This window comes from Lolium perenne, chromosome 5, assembly GCF_019359855.2.
Source record: "Lolium perenne isolate Kyuss_39 chromosome 5, Kyuss_2.0, whole genome shotgun sequence".
Lineage (NCBI taxonomy): Eukaryota > Viridiplantae > Streptophyta > Magnoliopsida > Poales > Poaceae > Lolium > Lolium perenne.
The window spans coordinates 201,991,879-202,010,900 of NC_067248.2; the positions used below are offsets into that span (position 1 = coordinate 201,991,879).

The 19,022-nt window shown below is 46.8% G+C and overlaps 1 protein-coding gene and 1 long non-coding RNA gene across 2 annotated transcripts; one reads left to right on the top strand and one right to left on the bottom strand.

Annotated features, from left to right (window-relative positions):
* Nucleotides 1-9,130: 9,130 nt before the first annotated feature.
* Nucleotides 9,131-11,133, bottom strand: LOC127301485 (AAA-ATPase At4g25835-like). The gene has a single exon (XM_051331742.2). The coding sequence runs from the start codon at nt 10,931-10,933 to the stop codon at nt 9,392-9,394; it is 1,542 nt and encodes a 513-aa protein (XP_051187702.1). The 5' UTR covers nt 10,934-11,133; the 3' UTR covers nt 9,131-9,391.
* A 953-nt stretch (nt 11,134-12,086) lies between these two features.
* Nucleotides 12,087-13,448, top strand: LOC139831080 (uncharacterized). The gene is made up of 2 exons (XR_011745438.1): nt 12,087-12,493; nt 13,099-13,448. It is a non-coding gene; the product is annotated as an uncharacterized lncRNA (long non-coding RNA).
* The last annotated feature ends 5,574 nt before the right edge of the window (nt 13,449-19,022 follow it).

The following is a 19,022-nucleotide window of genomic DNA, read 5'->3' on the forward strand; positions in this document are numbered from 1 at the left end:
TAACTGGTTCACTAACCATCAGACAATAGACAAATTCATGTCTATTTTGTTTCTCAACAGCAAAGGCTACTGGCTATTCCAACAAAAAGGGATCAGCCAGAGAGCAGTTGTTCATCCACAGCAAGCCAACAAGGGGTGGGAGCTTCCTGAGCAGCCAAGAGTGGCTGCTGAGGCCACCTCAACCACCCAAAACAGTCAAACCACCAAGCCCAGCACAATCATCATCACCCAGAGGGGTTCAGAGTGGGCTAGGGTCCCCAACAATTGTTGGCATCCCTCTAGCCCAAGCAAATTAAATTGTTATGATCATCACTGTGTCACAGTTCACATCATTTATCCAAATATCAAGGCAAATTAAGCAGATAAATGAAACAGACAAGCTACAGTTGCACAAGGTCTTGCGGATGATCCAAGGGATCATTGCGAGCATCCACTGATGCTTGAACAAGCAACAGCACACACAGGCTAAGCCTGTATGAAGCACAAACAGCACTGGATGAGCACCAGTGAGTCACAGAGAGGAGCACACACTTGTACATAAGCAAGAATGATCCAAAGATCATCAGAGCATTATCAGCTCATGCTTCAGATCACCACAGCCAAGTCTAGCACCAACACAATAACCAGATAAATTTCATAGCCACAGAACAGGAACAATGGCATAGCAGACAATCAAAAATATGAAATATAATTGTATGCAGAAGCACACCATCAAGTGATGGTGTTGTCTAGCCACAGGCATGCTCAAGGGAGCATGTCTATAGCACACTGAAGAGCACCCAGGGGCACTGGCTCTTGCAAATTGCAAGAATTGCACACTGCAATCAAGCCAGGGCAACATATATGAATACATTTGAGTAACTGGCAAATATAGCATCATGAACAGAGGCACAGGGAAGCACCAGCCCAAGCACATGCATGAATACAGAAGAAATGGCCATGGTAGTAGCACAGCAGCAGCACATGCATAGGCAGTAGAGCAATAGCACCATAGCATAGCAGCATAGCAGTAGCACCACCACACAGCAGTACACGCACATCTACAGCAAGCACAACAGCAGAGCACATAGGGTGTAGCAGCAGCGCCATTTGATAGATGCCAGGACATACAGAGGAAGGAGAAGAGGTGGAGTAGGTGGCGTAAGGGGAAGGAGAGACACGTACCAGGGAGGAGATGGTCAACACGACCATGGCGGCGAACGCCAGGGAGCACGGCGGCACCAGGCCTGGCCAAGCCAAGCCATGGCGACCACCGCAACCCCCAGCACAGCACCACGCGCCCAGGGGAGTGCCAGGAAGAAGGTCCACGGCTTCTCCAGCGCATGGCGGCGGCGAACCCCGAGAGCCTGGCGCACTAGAGGGTCGAGGATGAGCGAACGGGGACGCGAGCGTCAGATCGACGCGGACCACCGTGTCTGCCGTCGGGAGGCAGTTCAGATCCACCTGATCTCACCGGCGGCGACGGCCGGAGTAGGCCGGAGTAATTCGGCGAAGGGGGCGGCGACGCGAGGGTCGCCAGAGCTCGAAGGGGCTAGGGTTCGCGAGCGCGTGGAGGAGAAGGGGTCGGTGCGACCGACCGAGCCCAAGTGTGGCTCGGGTTAGGGTTAACCGCTGGGCCACCCTGATAGGTGGGCCCAGGGGCAGTTTTGGAATTTCACAATTCCAATTAAACCAGAAACTTTGAAAATTCATAGAAAATTATTAATAGCTCTAAAAAAATAATTAAAAATATGAAAACCACTCAGCATAAAATTCTCTATCATAATAAAATATGAAAAGGAATTTTGGAGACAAACCAGATTAACTCCAAATTTGATGCTTTAAATAATCATTTAAATCACACATTTTATTTTCAATAATGAAAATAAGTCCACAAATTCATTTGGACTCTAAAAACACCTTGACAACATTTCAAGGTTGTATTTTGCCCTAAACAGAGTATCCCTAAATTGTTCTTAGTATTAACCTCTCACATAAAATAATAAAACATCGGAAGGGGGGAAACAACCCTAAAAGCTGAATCATGCATAATTGCTTCTTTAACCATTGCCCTTATCGGACAATGATGCTATTTTTCAGCAACAGAGGACAAGGGTCAGTCCACACCATCCAACTGCAACACTTTGCAGTGTTCAGGCAAGTTCATCACTTGCTCATGCCATTTGAGTATTTTTACTAAATTACTTGGAAAGTACTATGTTTATCACTATTGCATAAAAACCAAAACCACTATTTTCATAACTATGAATATGACTATGTGGTGGGCAATGGAACCATGGATTGTGTTGATATGGTGGAGGTTCCATTGCAAGGGTTTATATCCATCTAGGATTAAACAACAAATGTCGTCCAGTGATTCTTGTGCCGTAATAACCGTGTTAACCATAAGATCTGGAGTGGGACGGAATAGTCAATCGTATTTCCACCTCTTGTACATCAACGGACGCGCTTTACCGTAGCACACTTGTCATCTATCGGGGCAAGCGGTAGGCTGGGGAAGCCAATTAAGTCCCCACGGCTTTGTCCGTAGCACACTTGTCGCCGAAGTGCAAGCGGTAGGTTGGGGAAGCCATCTAAGTCCCCACGGTATTGCGGTCTATGAGGGGTTGCATCTGCCGGCGAAGGAGTTTGGTTCGATCCCAGACTGTCGTCGTGGTCGGGGTCCACCCTAATACGGGAATAATGGGACCGACGAGGACCCAGGGTCGGGGATGCAGCAAAGGGTGGGTGTGCGAGGTAGCGGAGGAATATGATTGGCTATGACCTTTTACCGGGCCTCACACCATTGGAAGTGTGAACGGGAAAGATGCCCGGTTGGCACCAAGGTTAAGATCTCTTATGGGTAAAGCAACACACCTCTGCAGAGTGTAACGAATCGTGACCAGTCACTCCTTGTTCCGGGTTTTGGAACTGCGAACGCTGCCGGAAAGGAACTCCATGAAGTTCTAGTAAACCGGTGAAGGCTGACGGACATAGTTCTTTGAAATAAAAGCAACCTCTTGAAGAAATGTTTATCAAAACTTGCATTGGTAATAGACTTTCTGGTCTAATACCGTAGCTAGTGCATTAAACACCTCTTTCCTATAATGAACTTGTTGAGTACGCTCGTACTCATACCACTCTTAAATCCCCTTCTTAGATTGTCTGAACCATCTGGAGGAGGACAACGACAACCCTGAAGGAGCCGACATCATCGGCTATGAAGAACCAGACCTCTCTGGAGGTGTCGAAGGTGTAGACTACCTCATAGTCTACGGAACCGGGGAGGGTTCCGAAGAAGGACAAGCTTAGACCCGTTAGTAGTAGTAGTATCCGAGCAGTACGAACTCTTAGTACTTAACTGCTCATGGGAATAAAATGTATAACCTAGTTAGACTTCTATGTTGTAAGTTAAGTTGGGTTCGCCTCGAACCCAGGAGTATCCCTCTTAGGACCCAAGAGGAGCTCCGAGATGATATGTACATGTTGCTTGTAATAATAAGTGAATGAGTTATGGACCTGCTATGTTCTGTTGTACTACTCTGAGGGATGTAATATTTGCGGATTGGTACTTCGTGAATGTTATGTCAACGACTGGCATACTACAACATGCAGTGGTATGCAGGGTCACCACAGGAGACAGCTTTTTTATCCATGATCGTGCGGCACCACTCAAGTGCACTTTAATGCCCTGCATGGCTATTGCTCTGGTTCCACCCACTAACTTTACCGTCTCGAGATAATCAATTAGCCAATCCTCAGGATCTTGTGATCCATCGAATTTTTGTAATTATCGGGTAGCTTAAACCCTGATGGAACTCGAGTTCTGCGGACTCGTCTCGTAAAGCACGGGAGTCCACACATATCTTCTTCATCAACCTCTGGTGAGTGTCGATGTTCCCTTCGTTCCTGTCGCGCTCTGTCCACTCTTGCTTGCGTTGCTGTGTTTCTTGCCCCACTTGTTCTCGCCGGATCCTGCACCGCTGCAGCAGGTCGTGGACTATTTTGCCTTGCAGATCCTTCAGGAGGCGTGTTTGCGAACGCTGTTCCCATGGCTCCAACTCCTTCCATGGTCATGTTATACAACGCTTCTCTTGGGTCTCTGGGAGGTGGTCTGGATGCGAGGATGAAAGCTTGTGTCGCCATGTATCCTGCTTCTGGTGTTTTGGGAATAATATTCCCCCTTGTGTCGATCGACATAAAGGACATGTCGAGGTTTTGAACTAAATTCTCCCTGTCAGCCTCAGGTATATTTTGCAGCCGAGATCTTGCTCTATTTCGAGCTGCTCTGTGACAATCTCCTGAAGTACCTGATTGTCGGCTCAACTCCGCCCTTCGCTTGCTTGACGCGGAAGCCGCGGCTTGCCTCTTATCCAGCTCAATTTTCTGTTTTTCGAGCTCCCGCCTGGTACGGGTGAGTCTATATTGATATGCTTGTAACTCTTCAGCTGTCGCCGTTACAGTCATTGGCTCTGTGCCATCAATAGCTCTCGCAACTCTATCCCACACTGCTTGCGGAAATTGCACCATCTCTCGTGTTCCAGGTCCAATATATTTGGTTCCCAAACCTCGCGTAAGATCCGCGGGATCGACGTACGGATTTCCCGCGTCATCGAAGTTCTCTGATGTCTCCTCCTGTGGGCGACTTGTATCTCCAATTGCATAAATTTGATGATATTTTGAACTTTGATCTTTGTCGGGATTGGTGACACCGTCATACAGATCGGTGAAGGCCTCTCCAACAATAGTAGATCTGTCGATGAAGTTGAAGCTGTCGATGCTGTCCGAGTCGCTGCTTATATCGGAGTCCGCAGACGACCCGAAGGACATGTCGCCGAAGATCTTGGCGAGCTTTCCGCTTGCCGTAGTTTTGACAAAGCGTGGCGGTAAAACCTCCTCATCGCCTGTCTCGAACAATGAATCCGAAAAATCGGAATCGACCGCCGACAATTCCGACGAGATCGGAACCTTGAGACGATACGATCCCTCTTTCTCGACGCGGAAGTGGAACCTTCCGAACATCATCTCCATAGGCTCCTCCATATACTCATATGCATCCAAACGGGAGGGCGGATGAGGAACAAAATCGATTAGATCAGTTTCGATCCGTTTACCTCTATCCATCGTGTTGCTTGCTACCGAAGAAGTCGACGATCTTGAACGTGCCATCGAGATCAGCTCCTTGTCGCCTCTAGTCCCCACGGTCGGCGCCAATTGACAAGGTATCGACTTGTCAATGCCTACAAGTTGTAGACTAGGGTTTTGTTGGAAGTAGAGGGCAAGTAGATCTCGAGGGTTTCAGCCGGAAAAGTACTCGACTGCTTATGAAAACTAGGGTTACGTGGACAATGATTCGATCCTCTCTTTGTCCCTCGACTCCCCCTTATATAGGAGGTGGTGCTGAAGGTTTCGTATACACAAGTTTACAGATTCCGGGAGACTCTTTGAGTCCAACCCGTAAAGTTACAAATCTCTTTATTCCTAATACAACTCTATATTTCCTTAACAACTAATTGGGCTTCCGATCTTCATATTTTTCGACTCCATGGGCCTTCAGTAAACCCCGGGTACCATCTTCGGCAGGCCCATTGGGGATGCCACTGTCAGTAAGTTCTTCCACTCTCTCTCCTCCATTGTTGACTTTGAAGAACTTGTCCTATCTCTTGATTCCCCCCATGATTCTTGCTCATTCTTGAGGGATCTAAGAGAGGAGATCTAGATCTACAATCTCTACCAATCCATTTCTCCTCTAAGTGAGGGGAACCCTTGGGATCTAGATCTTGGAGTCATTTGTTGATTTCCTCTTTGTTCTTCCTCTCTAATCTCATCCTAGCATTTGTTGCTTTGATGGGATTTGAGTGTGAAGGATTTGAACACCTCTAGTGTTCTTGCTTTGCATCATTGCATAGTGTTGAGCTCTCCACCGCGATTAGTTCGAGTGAGAGATCGTGAGCTTGTTACTCTTGGAGGGAGACCTCCTAGTTGGCTTGGCGGTTGGTGCTCCGGTGATCTCTTCAAGGAAGATTGTGAAGAGGCCCGGGCTTCTCCTTCGTGGAGCTTGTGAAGTGGTTTTGGAGCTTGCCATCTCCAGAGTGGAGGAAAAGCTAACCATAATGAAAGGGTCATTATCCTTCATGGGTTTGGCTCGGAGAATAGGGTGAGCCTTCGTGGCGTTGGGGAATCCTTTGTGGGACCTCCACCCCTCCAAACGTGACGTACATTCTTGCAAAGGAAGGGAACACGGGAATACATCCTCCTCTCCGCGTGCCTCGGTTATTTCTATGCCCGAGCTTACTTTCCTTGTGATAGCCATCGTGCTTGAAGTACATATATCTTACTATCACTTGTGCTACATATATCTTGTGCCTATCTTGCTTAGCTCTAGTTGTTGTGTTGCACTTAGGTGAGCCTAGAATATTTAGGATTTGTGCTTGTAAAATAAACGTTAGTTTAATTTCGCATTCTTACAAGCCAAATCCGTAAGAGTTTTTAAAACACCTATTCACCCCCTCTACGCGACATCTCGTCCTTTCAAGGTTTTTCCCCGGGCACGCTCGATTTGGGCGTTCTCGGCGGGGCAGGCGTTGGCGAGCAACGTGGAAAAAAGAGTACACGTAGGGAAAAGAGGGGATAAGCTGGCACGTATCGAGAAGGCACGCCATAAATCATCTCGCCACCCTCCCGCCTCTCACTCTCTTTTATCACATGCACTCTCCGCTCGTCTTCTCTCCCTCCTCTCGCCGCCAGTGGTTCCACGGACGCCGGTAGATCGAAGAACACTACTGCAACGGCGGAAAAGCTGGCACTCGAAGCCCTCATCCCGCAGCACTTCATCGACTCCAATGCTGGCACATTTTCTCTGCTTTAGCCTTCAGGCAATGATCCTCGAGGTTCATCAATAGCTGTAAGTTGTCAAACCACCCTGAGCATCTTGGAAATGTGTAGATCTTTGTTACCAAGATCACTGTGCCTAAGCGTTGCATTCATGGTAGATTTGTACTGCTATTTGCCGATTTAGATGGTTAAGCTAGATTTTGCCCATATAAGTTCATCTATTTTGTTCATGTGATATGTGATTACCAGATCTACATGTTCGTACATAGACAAACGGTTAAATTTTGCCCGAAATGGCCAGATTTATTTTTTAGGATTAGATCGGTTCAACATCGAGGTTTTCTTTCTGGACATGCAGATGATATGAATGTAGCACTTTATCATGAAGGGATGTTCCTCCTCAACCTAGTTGCTTGATCATCGATCTTAATTTGATCATGGCCTAGGTTGAGTAGGATCATCTCTTCCATCGATGTTGCGACGGGAATGTATGTTTCAACCGAACCTAGCACTATGATCATAAAGCATCATTTGATCATGCCCTCAGATTGGTAGGATCATCTCTTCCCTTAGATTGAAGTTGAAATGTGAGTCACCAAATTTTTATGAGCCAGATTTATATACATCTCATTGAACTTGATTTTGTGCATCAGCGAATGATTATAATATGGAAAAATCCTAGGGCAGTGGTAAGTGAACCGTGTACATTTGTCCTATCAGGAGCATTTGTAGTGTACTAGGTTCGCTAACTCCCGCCCTAAGATTATTATGGCCACTTCTATGAAATGAGGCTAGATATTACTTATGTATCAATGGGTCTATCATTAAAATGTCGATGAAATAATTTGTATTAGGTAGACATAGATTCATCTCGCTGACTATTGTATGCGGCATTTGTATGATTGTTCATAGTTTTGCTCATCTTATAAGCCAATGATTAAAATGTGACCAGTAATTGGTTGTCGAATGATCCTTTATGACCTTGAGCAATGTACAATTACTAAAGCATGTGCACTGCTTTTGGTCAGAAAGGATCAGTTATGCGGCTATGTCGGTAACATGAGGCTTCAACTTTGGTTGCAATTATGTGTTTTACATAGCATGTACCTTAAGTATATCTCAAATGGATCTTTTTTGAGGTAGTCCTCAACGGCTGCCCCTAGTGTCCACAACCTAGAAAAAGGGTGTTCCAACGTAGCTGCAGAAGGCATTGCCTTCAAGAGGCTGAGGGGAAGGTGTGTGAAGGTGGGGCACTTTCATCATGATGTTGGTCCAAACCATTTCGTCATGTCACTAGGCTTGTAATTGTTTCCATTTCCTGAAGGCTTCATGCAATTCATTGGTAACATCCCCAAGACAATTGTGTTGAAGACCAACACCGGCTTCTCATTGATGGTCTATGTGAGAGAAGTCGATGGAAATATTTCCATGGATCAAGGCTGGACGGGATTTGCAATCGCTCACGAAATCAAGATCGGGTACTTCATGACCTTCAAGACGCTCAAGAATGATGTCTACAAGGCTACTATCTTTGGATACTCCATGATTGAGATCGTGAAGAAGTGCCCATAGCATGATCCACCATTGCCATAATGGATGGGTGAAAGATGGTACTTGTAATCTTTGTTGATGTCTGTTTATCGTCCTGAACTTGTTGTTACCATCGTGCTCTGAATTTGGTTGTAACGGTTGTGTCCTAAACTTCCTAATTAGCGTCGTGTCTTGAACTATGTTCCAGTACTTATGCTATGTTATATGGTAATCTTGATGTTCTTATGCTATGTTATATGTTATGTCATGTGGTAATCTCGATGTAGTTCATAGTGTGTTGCTGCTATGAGTTGGTACCCTCTCGTTCTGCACATAACTGCACATAAGTACCCTCTCGTTCTGCACATAACTGCACATAAGTCAACATCGCTCTTAGTTTTCTCCTAGCCTAAAACATCTGACCAAACCGATGTGCTTATTATTCTTCCACGGTGCCGAAATAGGCTTGCTGGCATCCAAACCAAAACAGATCCAAGTCGCGTTTCTACTTATAGAGCCCCTGACGACGGACACTTTCATGATGATGTATGAAGAAAAAAAAAACATAGGAGGAACCGAACTCGTCCCTAATCTCTCACAAACCTTGCACAGAGCAGGGCCAGCCTCCACGAGTTCTGTACAGGGGAAAGGTTACTTTTCATCTAAAATAAAAAGAGATTACGATTATGTCTTCAGCAAAAACTGAAAACGAGGTTCTCATGCACGACCAGCAGATTAGCAGTGTCTACCCGTTCTCATCCAGATTGCAGAGCACAGAACAGAGTACTAGGAGTAGCGGCTAACAGTTAACCCAACCAATTTCACTGCATTACAGGATAAAATTCCCTACCGCGCACAGCTAAGCCTACATCAGATAGAGAAGCAGCCTAACTGAAGAAAAGACAGCCTACTTGCATTGCAAATTTGCAATCTCAGCGAAAAGGGTGCATGATCGTGTCACCAAACAGAAACAGGAAAATTTTGAACCCTTCGCTTTCCCTCTCCCTGTCCCCCTCACGAGGGTGCTTGGCGCGGCATGCTCAGTCTGTCACAGCTGTTTCTTGGCGTCCGTCTCCTCGTCCTGTCCGACCTCGCAGCTGTCATTGCCGGCGGCCGGCTCCTTGCCTTCCTTGGGGCTGCCCACCGCCCTCTTCTCCTCCTCTTCCACCTCGCCGTCCTTCCTCGCCGCCGCCGTGCCAATAAGCCGCTTCTCGGCGCGCGCCTTGATGACGTCGAGCAGCTCCTCCATCGCCTGTTTCTCCCCGTTCCTCCGGTTCTTGATCAGCACCTCGCTGACGTCCGCCGGCGTGATCTCCGCCGCGTCGATCCATTCCTCCAGCCCGCTCAAGACCTCGGCGCAGTCGGCGGCGTCGCCCTGGAAGCAGAGGTAGTTCTTGAGGAGGATCTTGAGCGCCGGGAAGGAGCAGTAGCTCATGAAGACGTGCATGTCCATGCGTCCCGACCGGAGCAGCGCCGGGTCCAGCTTCTCGATGTGGTTGGTGGTGAACACGAAGATGCGCTCCGACCCGCAGCAGGACCACAGCCCGTCGGTGAAGTTCAGCAGGCCGGAGAGCGTGATCGACCGGCCCGCCGCCGCGCCGGCCGCGTCCTGGTCGACCGACCCGTCGATGCTCGGCCGCGGCTTCGGGCCCGGCGGCGGAACGGCCGCGCGGTTGGTGAGGTCCACGGAGCAGTCGATGTCCTCGATCACGATGATGGACTTTGACGTGGTCTTCATCAGCAGCTTCCGCAGCTCCGCGTTGCTGCTCACCTCCGTGAGCTCCAGGTCGTACACGTCGTAGCCGAGGAAGTTGGCCATGGCGGCGATCATGCTGGACTTGCCCGTCCCGGGCGGGCCGTACAGGAGGTACCCGCGCTTCCAGGCGCGGCCCGTGCGCTCGTAGAACGCGCTGCCGTCGGCGAAGTCGCGGAGGTCGGCCTTGATGGACTCCTTGCGGTCGGGGTCCATGGCCAGCGTGTCGAACGTGCTGGGGTGCTTGAAGGGCACGGGGTCCCACGGCAGGCCGCGCCCGTCCATGGCCCCGCCGCGCGCGTTGGTGTACAGCAGCCGGTCCTGGCTCCGCCGCCGGATCTCCTGCGCCGTGGCGAGGATGTGGTCGAGGTACGCCGGGAGGAGCTTGTCCCTGTCGCCGCGGCGGATCCGGAGCGTGAAGCGGCGCTTCTCCTCGGGGAGCGGGCGCCACGAGAAGCCGCCAGACTGCCGCGGCGCCACCACGTGCTCCCACGTGACGGCGGCCCCGAGGAAGGCGTCCACGACGCGGTCGCTGGCGGCCAGGCCGAAGGTGAAGGACGAGGCGTTGTGGGGCCGCGTGAGGCTGAGCCGGGCGCCCGACGACGGCGCCGCCGTGCTGCTGAGGTAGAGCTGCACGGCGTCGTAGATCTCGTTGTTGCTCATGCCGTCCGTCTCCGTCACGTCGAAGTAGCAGTAGGGGGAGAAGGACCGCGTCATCCGCCCCAGCAGCCGCGCCACCGCCGCCCGCAGCTCCGGCGGGAACACCGCGTGGAGGAATCCCTGCATGAACGCCACAGCGCCCATGAGTGACGCCAGCGCCGTCCAGTACTCCCTCATCGTTGCTCCGCCGCTGGGCAACGCGGAATGCGCACCGCCGGGCTGGTTTAGTGGTTTGGGAGAAGAGTGTGACGGCTGGCTTTGGAGGTTTCAGGGTTTTCTAGGAAAGGTCAGAGAAGCGATGGTTATATAGCCGGAGAAGCCGAGGTGGGATGGAGAAGAAAGATTTGGGCGGAAAATAAAGATGAAGCCGAGCTGGAGCTGGCATAGAGTAGGCCGAACCGCAGAGCAAGGTCGCCATCAATAGATTAGCACAGAGGGACGGAGGAAGCATTAAAATGCCTTGCGAATGTAGGCAGGCAATACAGACATACCAAGAGAGATCTTCGCTTGGACCTGGAAGGAGATATGCTGTATACACCTGTACAGTACTACTAAAAGTGGAATCTCACTAAAATATTTTACTATCTTTTTTAGTTCAAACTAGCAAGCTGGCCCTTGCAAATGCGAGGGCAGCATCTTTAATTGTCAAAATGGTTAAAGTGTTTAGGCCGCTTCATTGAAAAATACGCAAATGTTTAGAAACAGTTACACTAACAAATATTTCCGACCTGTAGTCTTAATATAACCCACTTGAGTGCCATAGTTCTCGATAAAACACTATTGCACCGAGTTGAGCACCATAGTTTTATTATGCGTACGCTGTTCACCCACATAATATTTTCCAATCATGTGGCACAAATATCTGTTTTGAGCCAGTCATCAATACTCTTCAGCAGGGTTACCATACCACCGTAATACTCCCTCCATTCCTAGAAATAAGGTGTATAGTTTTTTGAGAAATGTCTCCAAAATATAAGGTATATATTACGTTGGACAACCTGTGTGTATATTTTTTTAGGGATTTTTTTGTGTTTCCTTATCTTTTGAAAACTCCTCTTTCTTATCATATCAATTACCCAGGATCAATCTAGCCAAACCCTTGTATAGTTTTCTCTCCACATGCGTTTTCTTAATTTCCGCGCCAAAAACTATACGAGCTCTTTTACGGTGATTGGCATGGAACTTTGGTTCCGTCTAATCTGATTTAGGTTCCGTCTAATCTGATTTTTCGTGACCATTGATTAAGACAGCTTCTAATTTTTATTTTACTTCGATAAGCAGAACTGTATATGCGAGCGGTCGATTTTTTTTAACCCTAGCGGTCAATAGGTCAAACATCTCGTTTAATGCCCAAATTAGCGTCGCCGCCGCCACTAGCCTCCTCGTAGCACCGTCGCCACCTCTTCCGACGAGCACTGCCGCGGAGTGGTGCTTCCCTTCGAAGGCGCGCCTCATGAAGATCACGCCCCACGCCTCCCGGCAACCATAGTCCTTCGATCCCCTAGCATAGCCAGCTCGGAGGCCCCCTCCTCCTCACGTGCGAGATCACGGACGATGCCTAACCGAGGACTTCTCCTCCGCGACCAAGTCTGCTGCGTCATCGCTCTCTTCACCAGCTGGATCGGACCGCCAACCACCACAACAGAATCGAAGTCAGCGGCCGCCGCCTTCCTCGCCCACGGGATCGGACGCCACTCGTCAAGGTCAGTCAATTGCTTCAAGATGCGAGGCTGCCAGGTATGTGTCGTTGGCTTCGCTTTGCTGCTAGATAGGCCGTTGCATGTTTGATCGTTTTTGTCTGAGTATAGATGCAGCCATACGACGAGTATCTCATATGTAGATTAAAGAAAAAAGATAAGGAGAGAGGAGTCTGATTTAGCTGCTAGACTGCTAGTAACGCTGGGTTATGGTGGGTTGCAGATGTAGATCCTCATGTGTTAGTGAACTATCCTCTTACAATCTAGTGTTTTGAAATAATTTTTGGTTGTACCATGTTGCTTCCTGGCAGACATCTAGTTATAGGACTGCTTGTAGTGGCTTGATTTCTATAGAGCGATTAGTATCTAGAAGTGGACAAGTGGTCTGTAGCTTTTGGTTGGATGGTTGTTTGAGTGCTATTTCTACCAATGGTTGTCACAGTACTGATTCTCTAATTCTTGTTAGATGGTTGCCTATACTCCTGTATTCGTATGTCTGTTAAATACCATGATAGAAAATGTACCAAGTCTTTCATGTCATGCGCCAGAGAACCATTTAGTATGTTTACCATTCAGTTAACCAATTTGTTCACTTCATGTGTAATGCTCCTGCTTCTTATGCAACCTGTGTGCTTTTTTTGCTAGCTCCTGATGACTCATGCATTGTGTTGTGCACATGGTGAGAAACTGAGCACTGAGGACTGAGCACGAGGATGTTTCTACTACCGGGGCTTGTCCTGCGTCAGCCACTCAGCCATCATCATGTAAAATAGGTTTATGCCGGAGAAGCACAAGGAATGGACAGATTTTGACGCGAGGATCTATGCAGATTATTAGGAATCTAGGCTTGAGCTATTGCTCTGTTCATTGCAAGATGAGATGATGGTGGCATTTCTTGGTTGAATGCGCTTCTAAACAGTTTCTCTTTATGAATGTACATGGGTTCTTGTGATAAACAATATTCATGACAAACATAATGAACCAGTTTATTTTTATGATTTGAGTCTGGATTTGGCATCCTAATGATCTTAGTTCTCTTTCGGTTGTTCTTATAATCTTAGGAGGATCAAAGGGGCCGGCGACGTGCTAGGCATGCAAGAGCACATGCCAACAACACGATGGCCTAGCAGGAGCACAACAGCCAGCGATGCACTGAGTGATGATGTATTTTTTTTTGACGAAAGGCGACTTGGTCGCTTTCATTGCGATTAGGGAAGGGAAAGTACAAGCGGGAAGACTAGTTCCCGTGTATACCGAAAGGTTTAAGGATAAACCATAAAGGAAAAGAAAAACCTTTCACTGAGTGATGATGTAGGAGTGATGGTTGGCCAACTGTGGCGTGTTGTGTGGTTATGAAATGCTTACTGGATTGCTTTGTTCACTAGAGGTTTCTATTCTTAACTGTTGCAGCTGCTTTTAGTGTGCGTTTCTGAATTTTGATGAGTAGTCTGTAAGAAGTACAAACACGGATGTTAATTGTTGCCTGAGATCTCTGCAAAATATCATCTCTTTGGAGATGTTCAGTGGCTATCACTAACGGGTTCAGGGCACTCTACTGGACCCTTTCTATGCCGCCTCAAGTATGTCAACTTGTCAAGTGATCTCTGACTTAGATTACTTATGTGCTGAAGTGTTTCTCCCCGTAAGGCTCTAACATCTGGTTAAGATCATATGTATGACAGCCGTTGATGTCAGGTTTGCCCGACATTTGTTTCTGGGACAGGACATCACATTTAATCATTGTAATAGCAAATTTGCAATTTGAGAGTAAAGGTATACCACCATCATTATACAGAGGTCACGATAGGCAGGCAGAAAACATGCACATAAAAACATTAGTGATGTTGGCCTAATGGCATGGGTGGGAAACGTGATGTACAACAGTAGATTAGTTTCAGGCTTTCAACAATATAATATGTGCGGAATGCATCTCCATTACTGTGTTGGTGCATTAAGGAGGCGATAATCTTGTTGTAATGTTGTTGTGATAGATGCAGTTTGGTATCATTCATTTTGGTTCTCATGGAAACACCAGCTTAAAAAAACGCAGCTGAGACAAAAGATGACCCTTCTCCATAACATAACAAAAAAGATGTGCCAACATTCTGAGTGGCTTCTCCTGTCTCTTCCCTGAAGGCTCATCTACTCTAGCATCCTCCTCATCCTCCATGTTAATAACTCCATTTTTTCTTTCTTTGAGGGGAAATTACTTCATTTTCAACTTCCCAGTGCAATTCAGTGGGTCTTCTTCACCATGCAGGCCTTCTCCTTACTTTTAGCTGAGGGTGATACAACCATACTCTGGCTTGCACTTGCACTTGCGCTTGTTCTTCAAGATGCAGATCTTCAACCCTGGATTAGTAACTTAAAATTTGCAGCAAGTAAGACACTAGTTAACGAGAAACTGATTAATTGAATTAATTTCTACATATAAAATAGTAGAGTATGTACTATGTTTGTCAAGAAAAAAAAAGGCTAAGAACGGAGATATGTAATGAACAAGTAGATCTTCTCAACTATAAGCATATACTTGTGAGTTTATAAATATGGATTTATAAGTGTAGCATATCAAAGAAAGATGTTATAAAATATGCAGCAAGTTCAGACTGATGCAGTGCCGAGGGCGAACGATCTGTGGCCACAGAGAGGTACAGTTTCGTATCTACTTGGATTTCTTTTGGAGTGTGGTTGTGGAATGGCCCTTGTGTTGACCTGGACCTGAAGGCTACAAGTACATGGGAGGACAAAACACGAAAGCTGTCTAAGTTCGATCACGACGAAACGACGGCCTCCTCTCACACGCTTCCGTCTCTCTCTCTCTTGGACCTCCTTCTTGCTGCTTGTATCCAAACTTGGTGATCTCTATATAATTCAGTGGATTAGAACTGGGTTGCTAACAAAGGTTTTCTTTCTTGTCTAGTATCAGATGAGAAGCTTGAAATGAGGGATGGATTGTACTCTCTCGATTCATTTTTTGGATAGGAGTTCTAAAGAGGCTGACATATTAATCCATACTAAGGATGTCAAACACACACAAAAACTAACAATGTTAAGATACATTACACTGACAGCATGAGTACACTGATTTGTGTATTTGCAATACAAGCACCATTGGATATTGAACTAAACTAAGTCAGGCATTTGACCATGTAAGGTCCTTCCAGCTGGTAACCCAGCTTGCGGTAGTAGTGGCGGTTCCCAACTCCTGATCCTGATATGACAACCAGTTTCTTCGACTCATGCTCTTTACGAACAATGGTAAATAGAATGTGTTAGCTAGGTGAAACGATCTAGCAGCAGGACCATCACAAATATCTAAACAATTAATTGAGAAGGGCTAGGGAGCCTCATGTTTAGCAAGTACTCTATAGCTTGCAAATAACTGCGACAACATTGCTTACCTAAAACAACTAGTAAATCCCACGAGTAGATAAATAGAGATGAGGTTTCTACTGTTAGAATGTTAGATGACTAGTAATTTTATTTGAAAAAATATAAAGAAATAGAGTTGTCTATTCATGCTAACTATAAGACGACATGCAGTTAATGAAGCAGAGAAACAAAAGCAAAGAAATAAAGTCGTAACAACAAAGTTCATTTAGAAACAAATATAAAATCTTCAGAACATACTATCTAAATAATCATGTACGAATGAACATGAAACTTGCTCACAGTAAATTTAGAATAGTATGACAAAAAATAGGCTCCAACAGTTCAACAGTTAACACTACTAAAATGAACAAGAAACTTGTGACCACTAGAATAGGCAATGTTTATGGCGTAGAAAAAACTGAAGTCCAAAACCTAGATAACATTACACAACCAACAGAGCTAGTAGTTGTAGTTGTAGCCCAAAACCTAGATAACATTACCGTCAAGCAACTTTTGACCATCTGAGCTAGTAGCTGTAGTTCTATAGTTAATCCTACTGCAGATTAACCCAAAGCCAAACCTCAATCTACGGATTAATCAATTAGATCTCTCAATCCAGTTAGAAAATCATACCGCAGATTAAAAAACTAACTAACAAGGTGTACTGATCCTACTACTGCCTTTTGATGCCTATCCCATCGATTCAAGGAAACGGGAGGAAAAGATAGCAAATCAAACCAACAAGAAAGAGGAGACATGGGCGCCCGCCGGCTTCTGTTCGTTCTCTCCGTTCTGCCAGAAGTATGTCCTGATAATGCATCATGACGCCGTCCCGCCCGCTCCTGCCTCGCCTAACTCCGTCGCCGAACAATCTCCTCCTTGCCGCTCTCGATCCCGTTCGCATCCGCTGCCCTCGGTGCTCCAGCCACCGTCGCTTAGGGATCACCGGGGAGAGACGCCGCCCCATCTCCTCCTCGCCGTTATCGATTCCATCCGCCTAGGCCGCCCTCGGTGCTCACCATTGCCCTTGAAACTCCAGCCGCCGCTGCCCAGGGATCGCTTGGGAGAGACGCCACCCCGTCTCCTCCTCGTCACTCACGATCACATCCGCCTCCGCCGCCCTCGGTGCTCCAGCCGCCGCCGCCAAGGGGTCGCCGGGGGAGATCATCAGATCAGAGAGAGAGAGAGAGCAAAGAGAGGATGAATGGTGAGAGACGAGAGAGATACAAGGAGAGAGATATTATGGTGATTATGACATGCTCAATTTGCTTATTATTGATTTAAGATATGTGCAGATATGTTAATTGTTTGTTGCTTTAAGATTTGTGCAGTTTTATCGAATGTTTTAGCCAATCAAAAGGACGTTCATTTTCTATAATGTTCGTAAAATATATTAGAGGTTCCGGTCCCACCGATTTTAGTTCCGGTCCCACAATTTTGGTTCCGTTAATTTGGTTCTGTCTTCTTACCACCGTCAGATCATGGTGAATGGACGGTTATTAAAAATGCCAATCACTGTAAAACTTGTAAAACTATACACCTTATATGTAGAAACGGAGAGAGTATTTCACAGTGTTCACTTGATTCAACTAAAGCATTACTTTATGTGTAAATGACTCAGCTACAAAGAAAAATACGCTGACTTTTAATCATACAAATCAAACAAACTTGGCCTCAATATTTCCTAAGAACACTAATTGTACAAACTCCTTTTGATATTTTCAACTAAAAAAGGTGGAGATTTGTATCGCAGATACCAAAGGTGAAACACCATCGACGGGCTCCACTCGCAACAATTGTGTTTAGGTAATGATATTATAATAGCATTATCACTCTAACGTATACAAGTGTATGCTTAATAACTGATGATCCAGTGTGCTCATTGATGCAAATGTATAAACGAATCAGCTTAAACTTGTACACTCATGTATTTTCCGTGGCTCTTTTGTGCAACATCATATTGTAGTTCTTTGGGGTATATATGACACGGGCGTCTAAAATAAAGTAAAATTGTATCCATCGACCCTCTTTGGCAAACAGTGTTTCTATGTACCAACTTCGGAGTTCCTTTACGGGCGCCCTTATTTGTACGGAGTAAGTTGACCTTCTTTTTTGAACGCGGATATCGTGCAAACATACCAAATTTGGCTTTGCAGCATGCCGCCCCCCCCCCCCCCCCCCAGCCGTGCGATCTAGATCCAATGGTGGATGCAATTTCCAAAGATAAAAAAAAATTAGAGAATTTGCCGGAGCATACATGAAAATCACGCTCGCAACTTGTTTAGCTAGTCACACGATGGGGCTCCTAAGCAGGCCTTCCGTTGATATAATCTTCCTTTTTTGGGGGATGTACTCCATTGATTATTTTCGAGATGGAGTACTTGAATCCACCTCAAGTGTAATCATGTTGTTATATGACTCTTAATCGCTCTTAGTCGAGTCCTAAAATTAGAAATGTAGTTGTCGCTTGATTATTGTTCATCAAGCTTTAACTTCGATGAGAGAGAGTAAGACGTGCAACCTTTTGAGGAATGTTTTATAAATTTGTTTCAAAATATATCTATCCTATTATGTTTTGTACTCAAATTAGTAATGCAGTTGTCTCTTCCTTATTATTTTTGTAAGCCAGCCGTGTCCATGCGTATGTATAGATATTAATACTCCACAATAAAAAAAATCCCTTATGCTTTATATCAAGATTTGCAAAACATATGTACTATCTATTTTATGTTTTGTACAACGATGTACGTATACATATATCAGTTTAGGGCATCTCCAACGGGGCGACCCAAACCGCGCCCGCGCGTCCAGATGGGTCGAGCCGGACAAAAACGCTACCCAGCGCGGGGACGCACCGCAAAAGCGGACGGCCGCGGCGTCCGGAACGACGCAAACCCGGCCCAAATCTGGGCTAGGTTTGCGTGGCCGCCGATGGCACGCGCCGTCCGCTTGCGTCCGCGCGCTGGTCGCCTCGTCTCCCTGGGGCCCACCTGTCGGTGACCAGGGAGTCTAATAAATGGGGACTGGAGGGGATCTGGCCCTCCACTCCAGTCCCCACTCCACTCCTGCAGCGAAACCGCCGCCATGGCCAAGCGACGGTTCGCTTCCGCCAACGACGACGAGGCGAGCAGCAGCCGCCGTCGCCCGCCGGCGCTGCGGGCTGCGGGAGGAAACCGAGGCGGCCTCCACATCGGAGA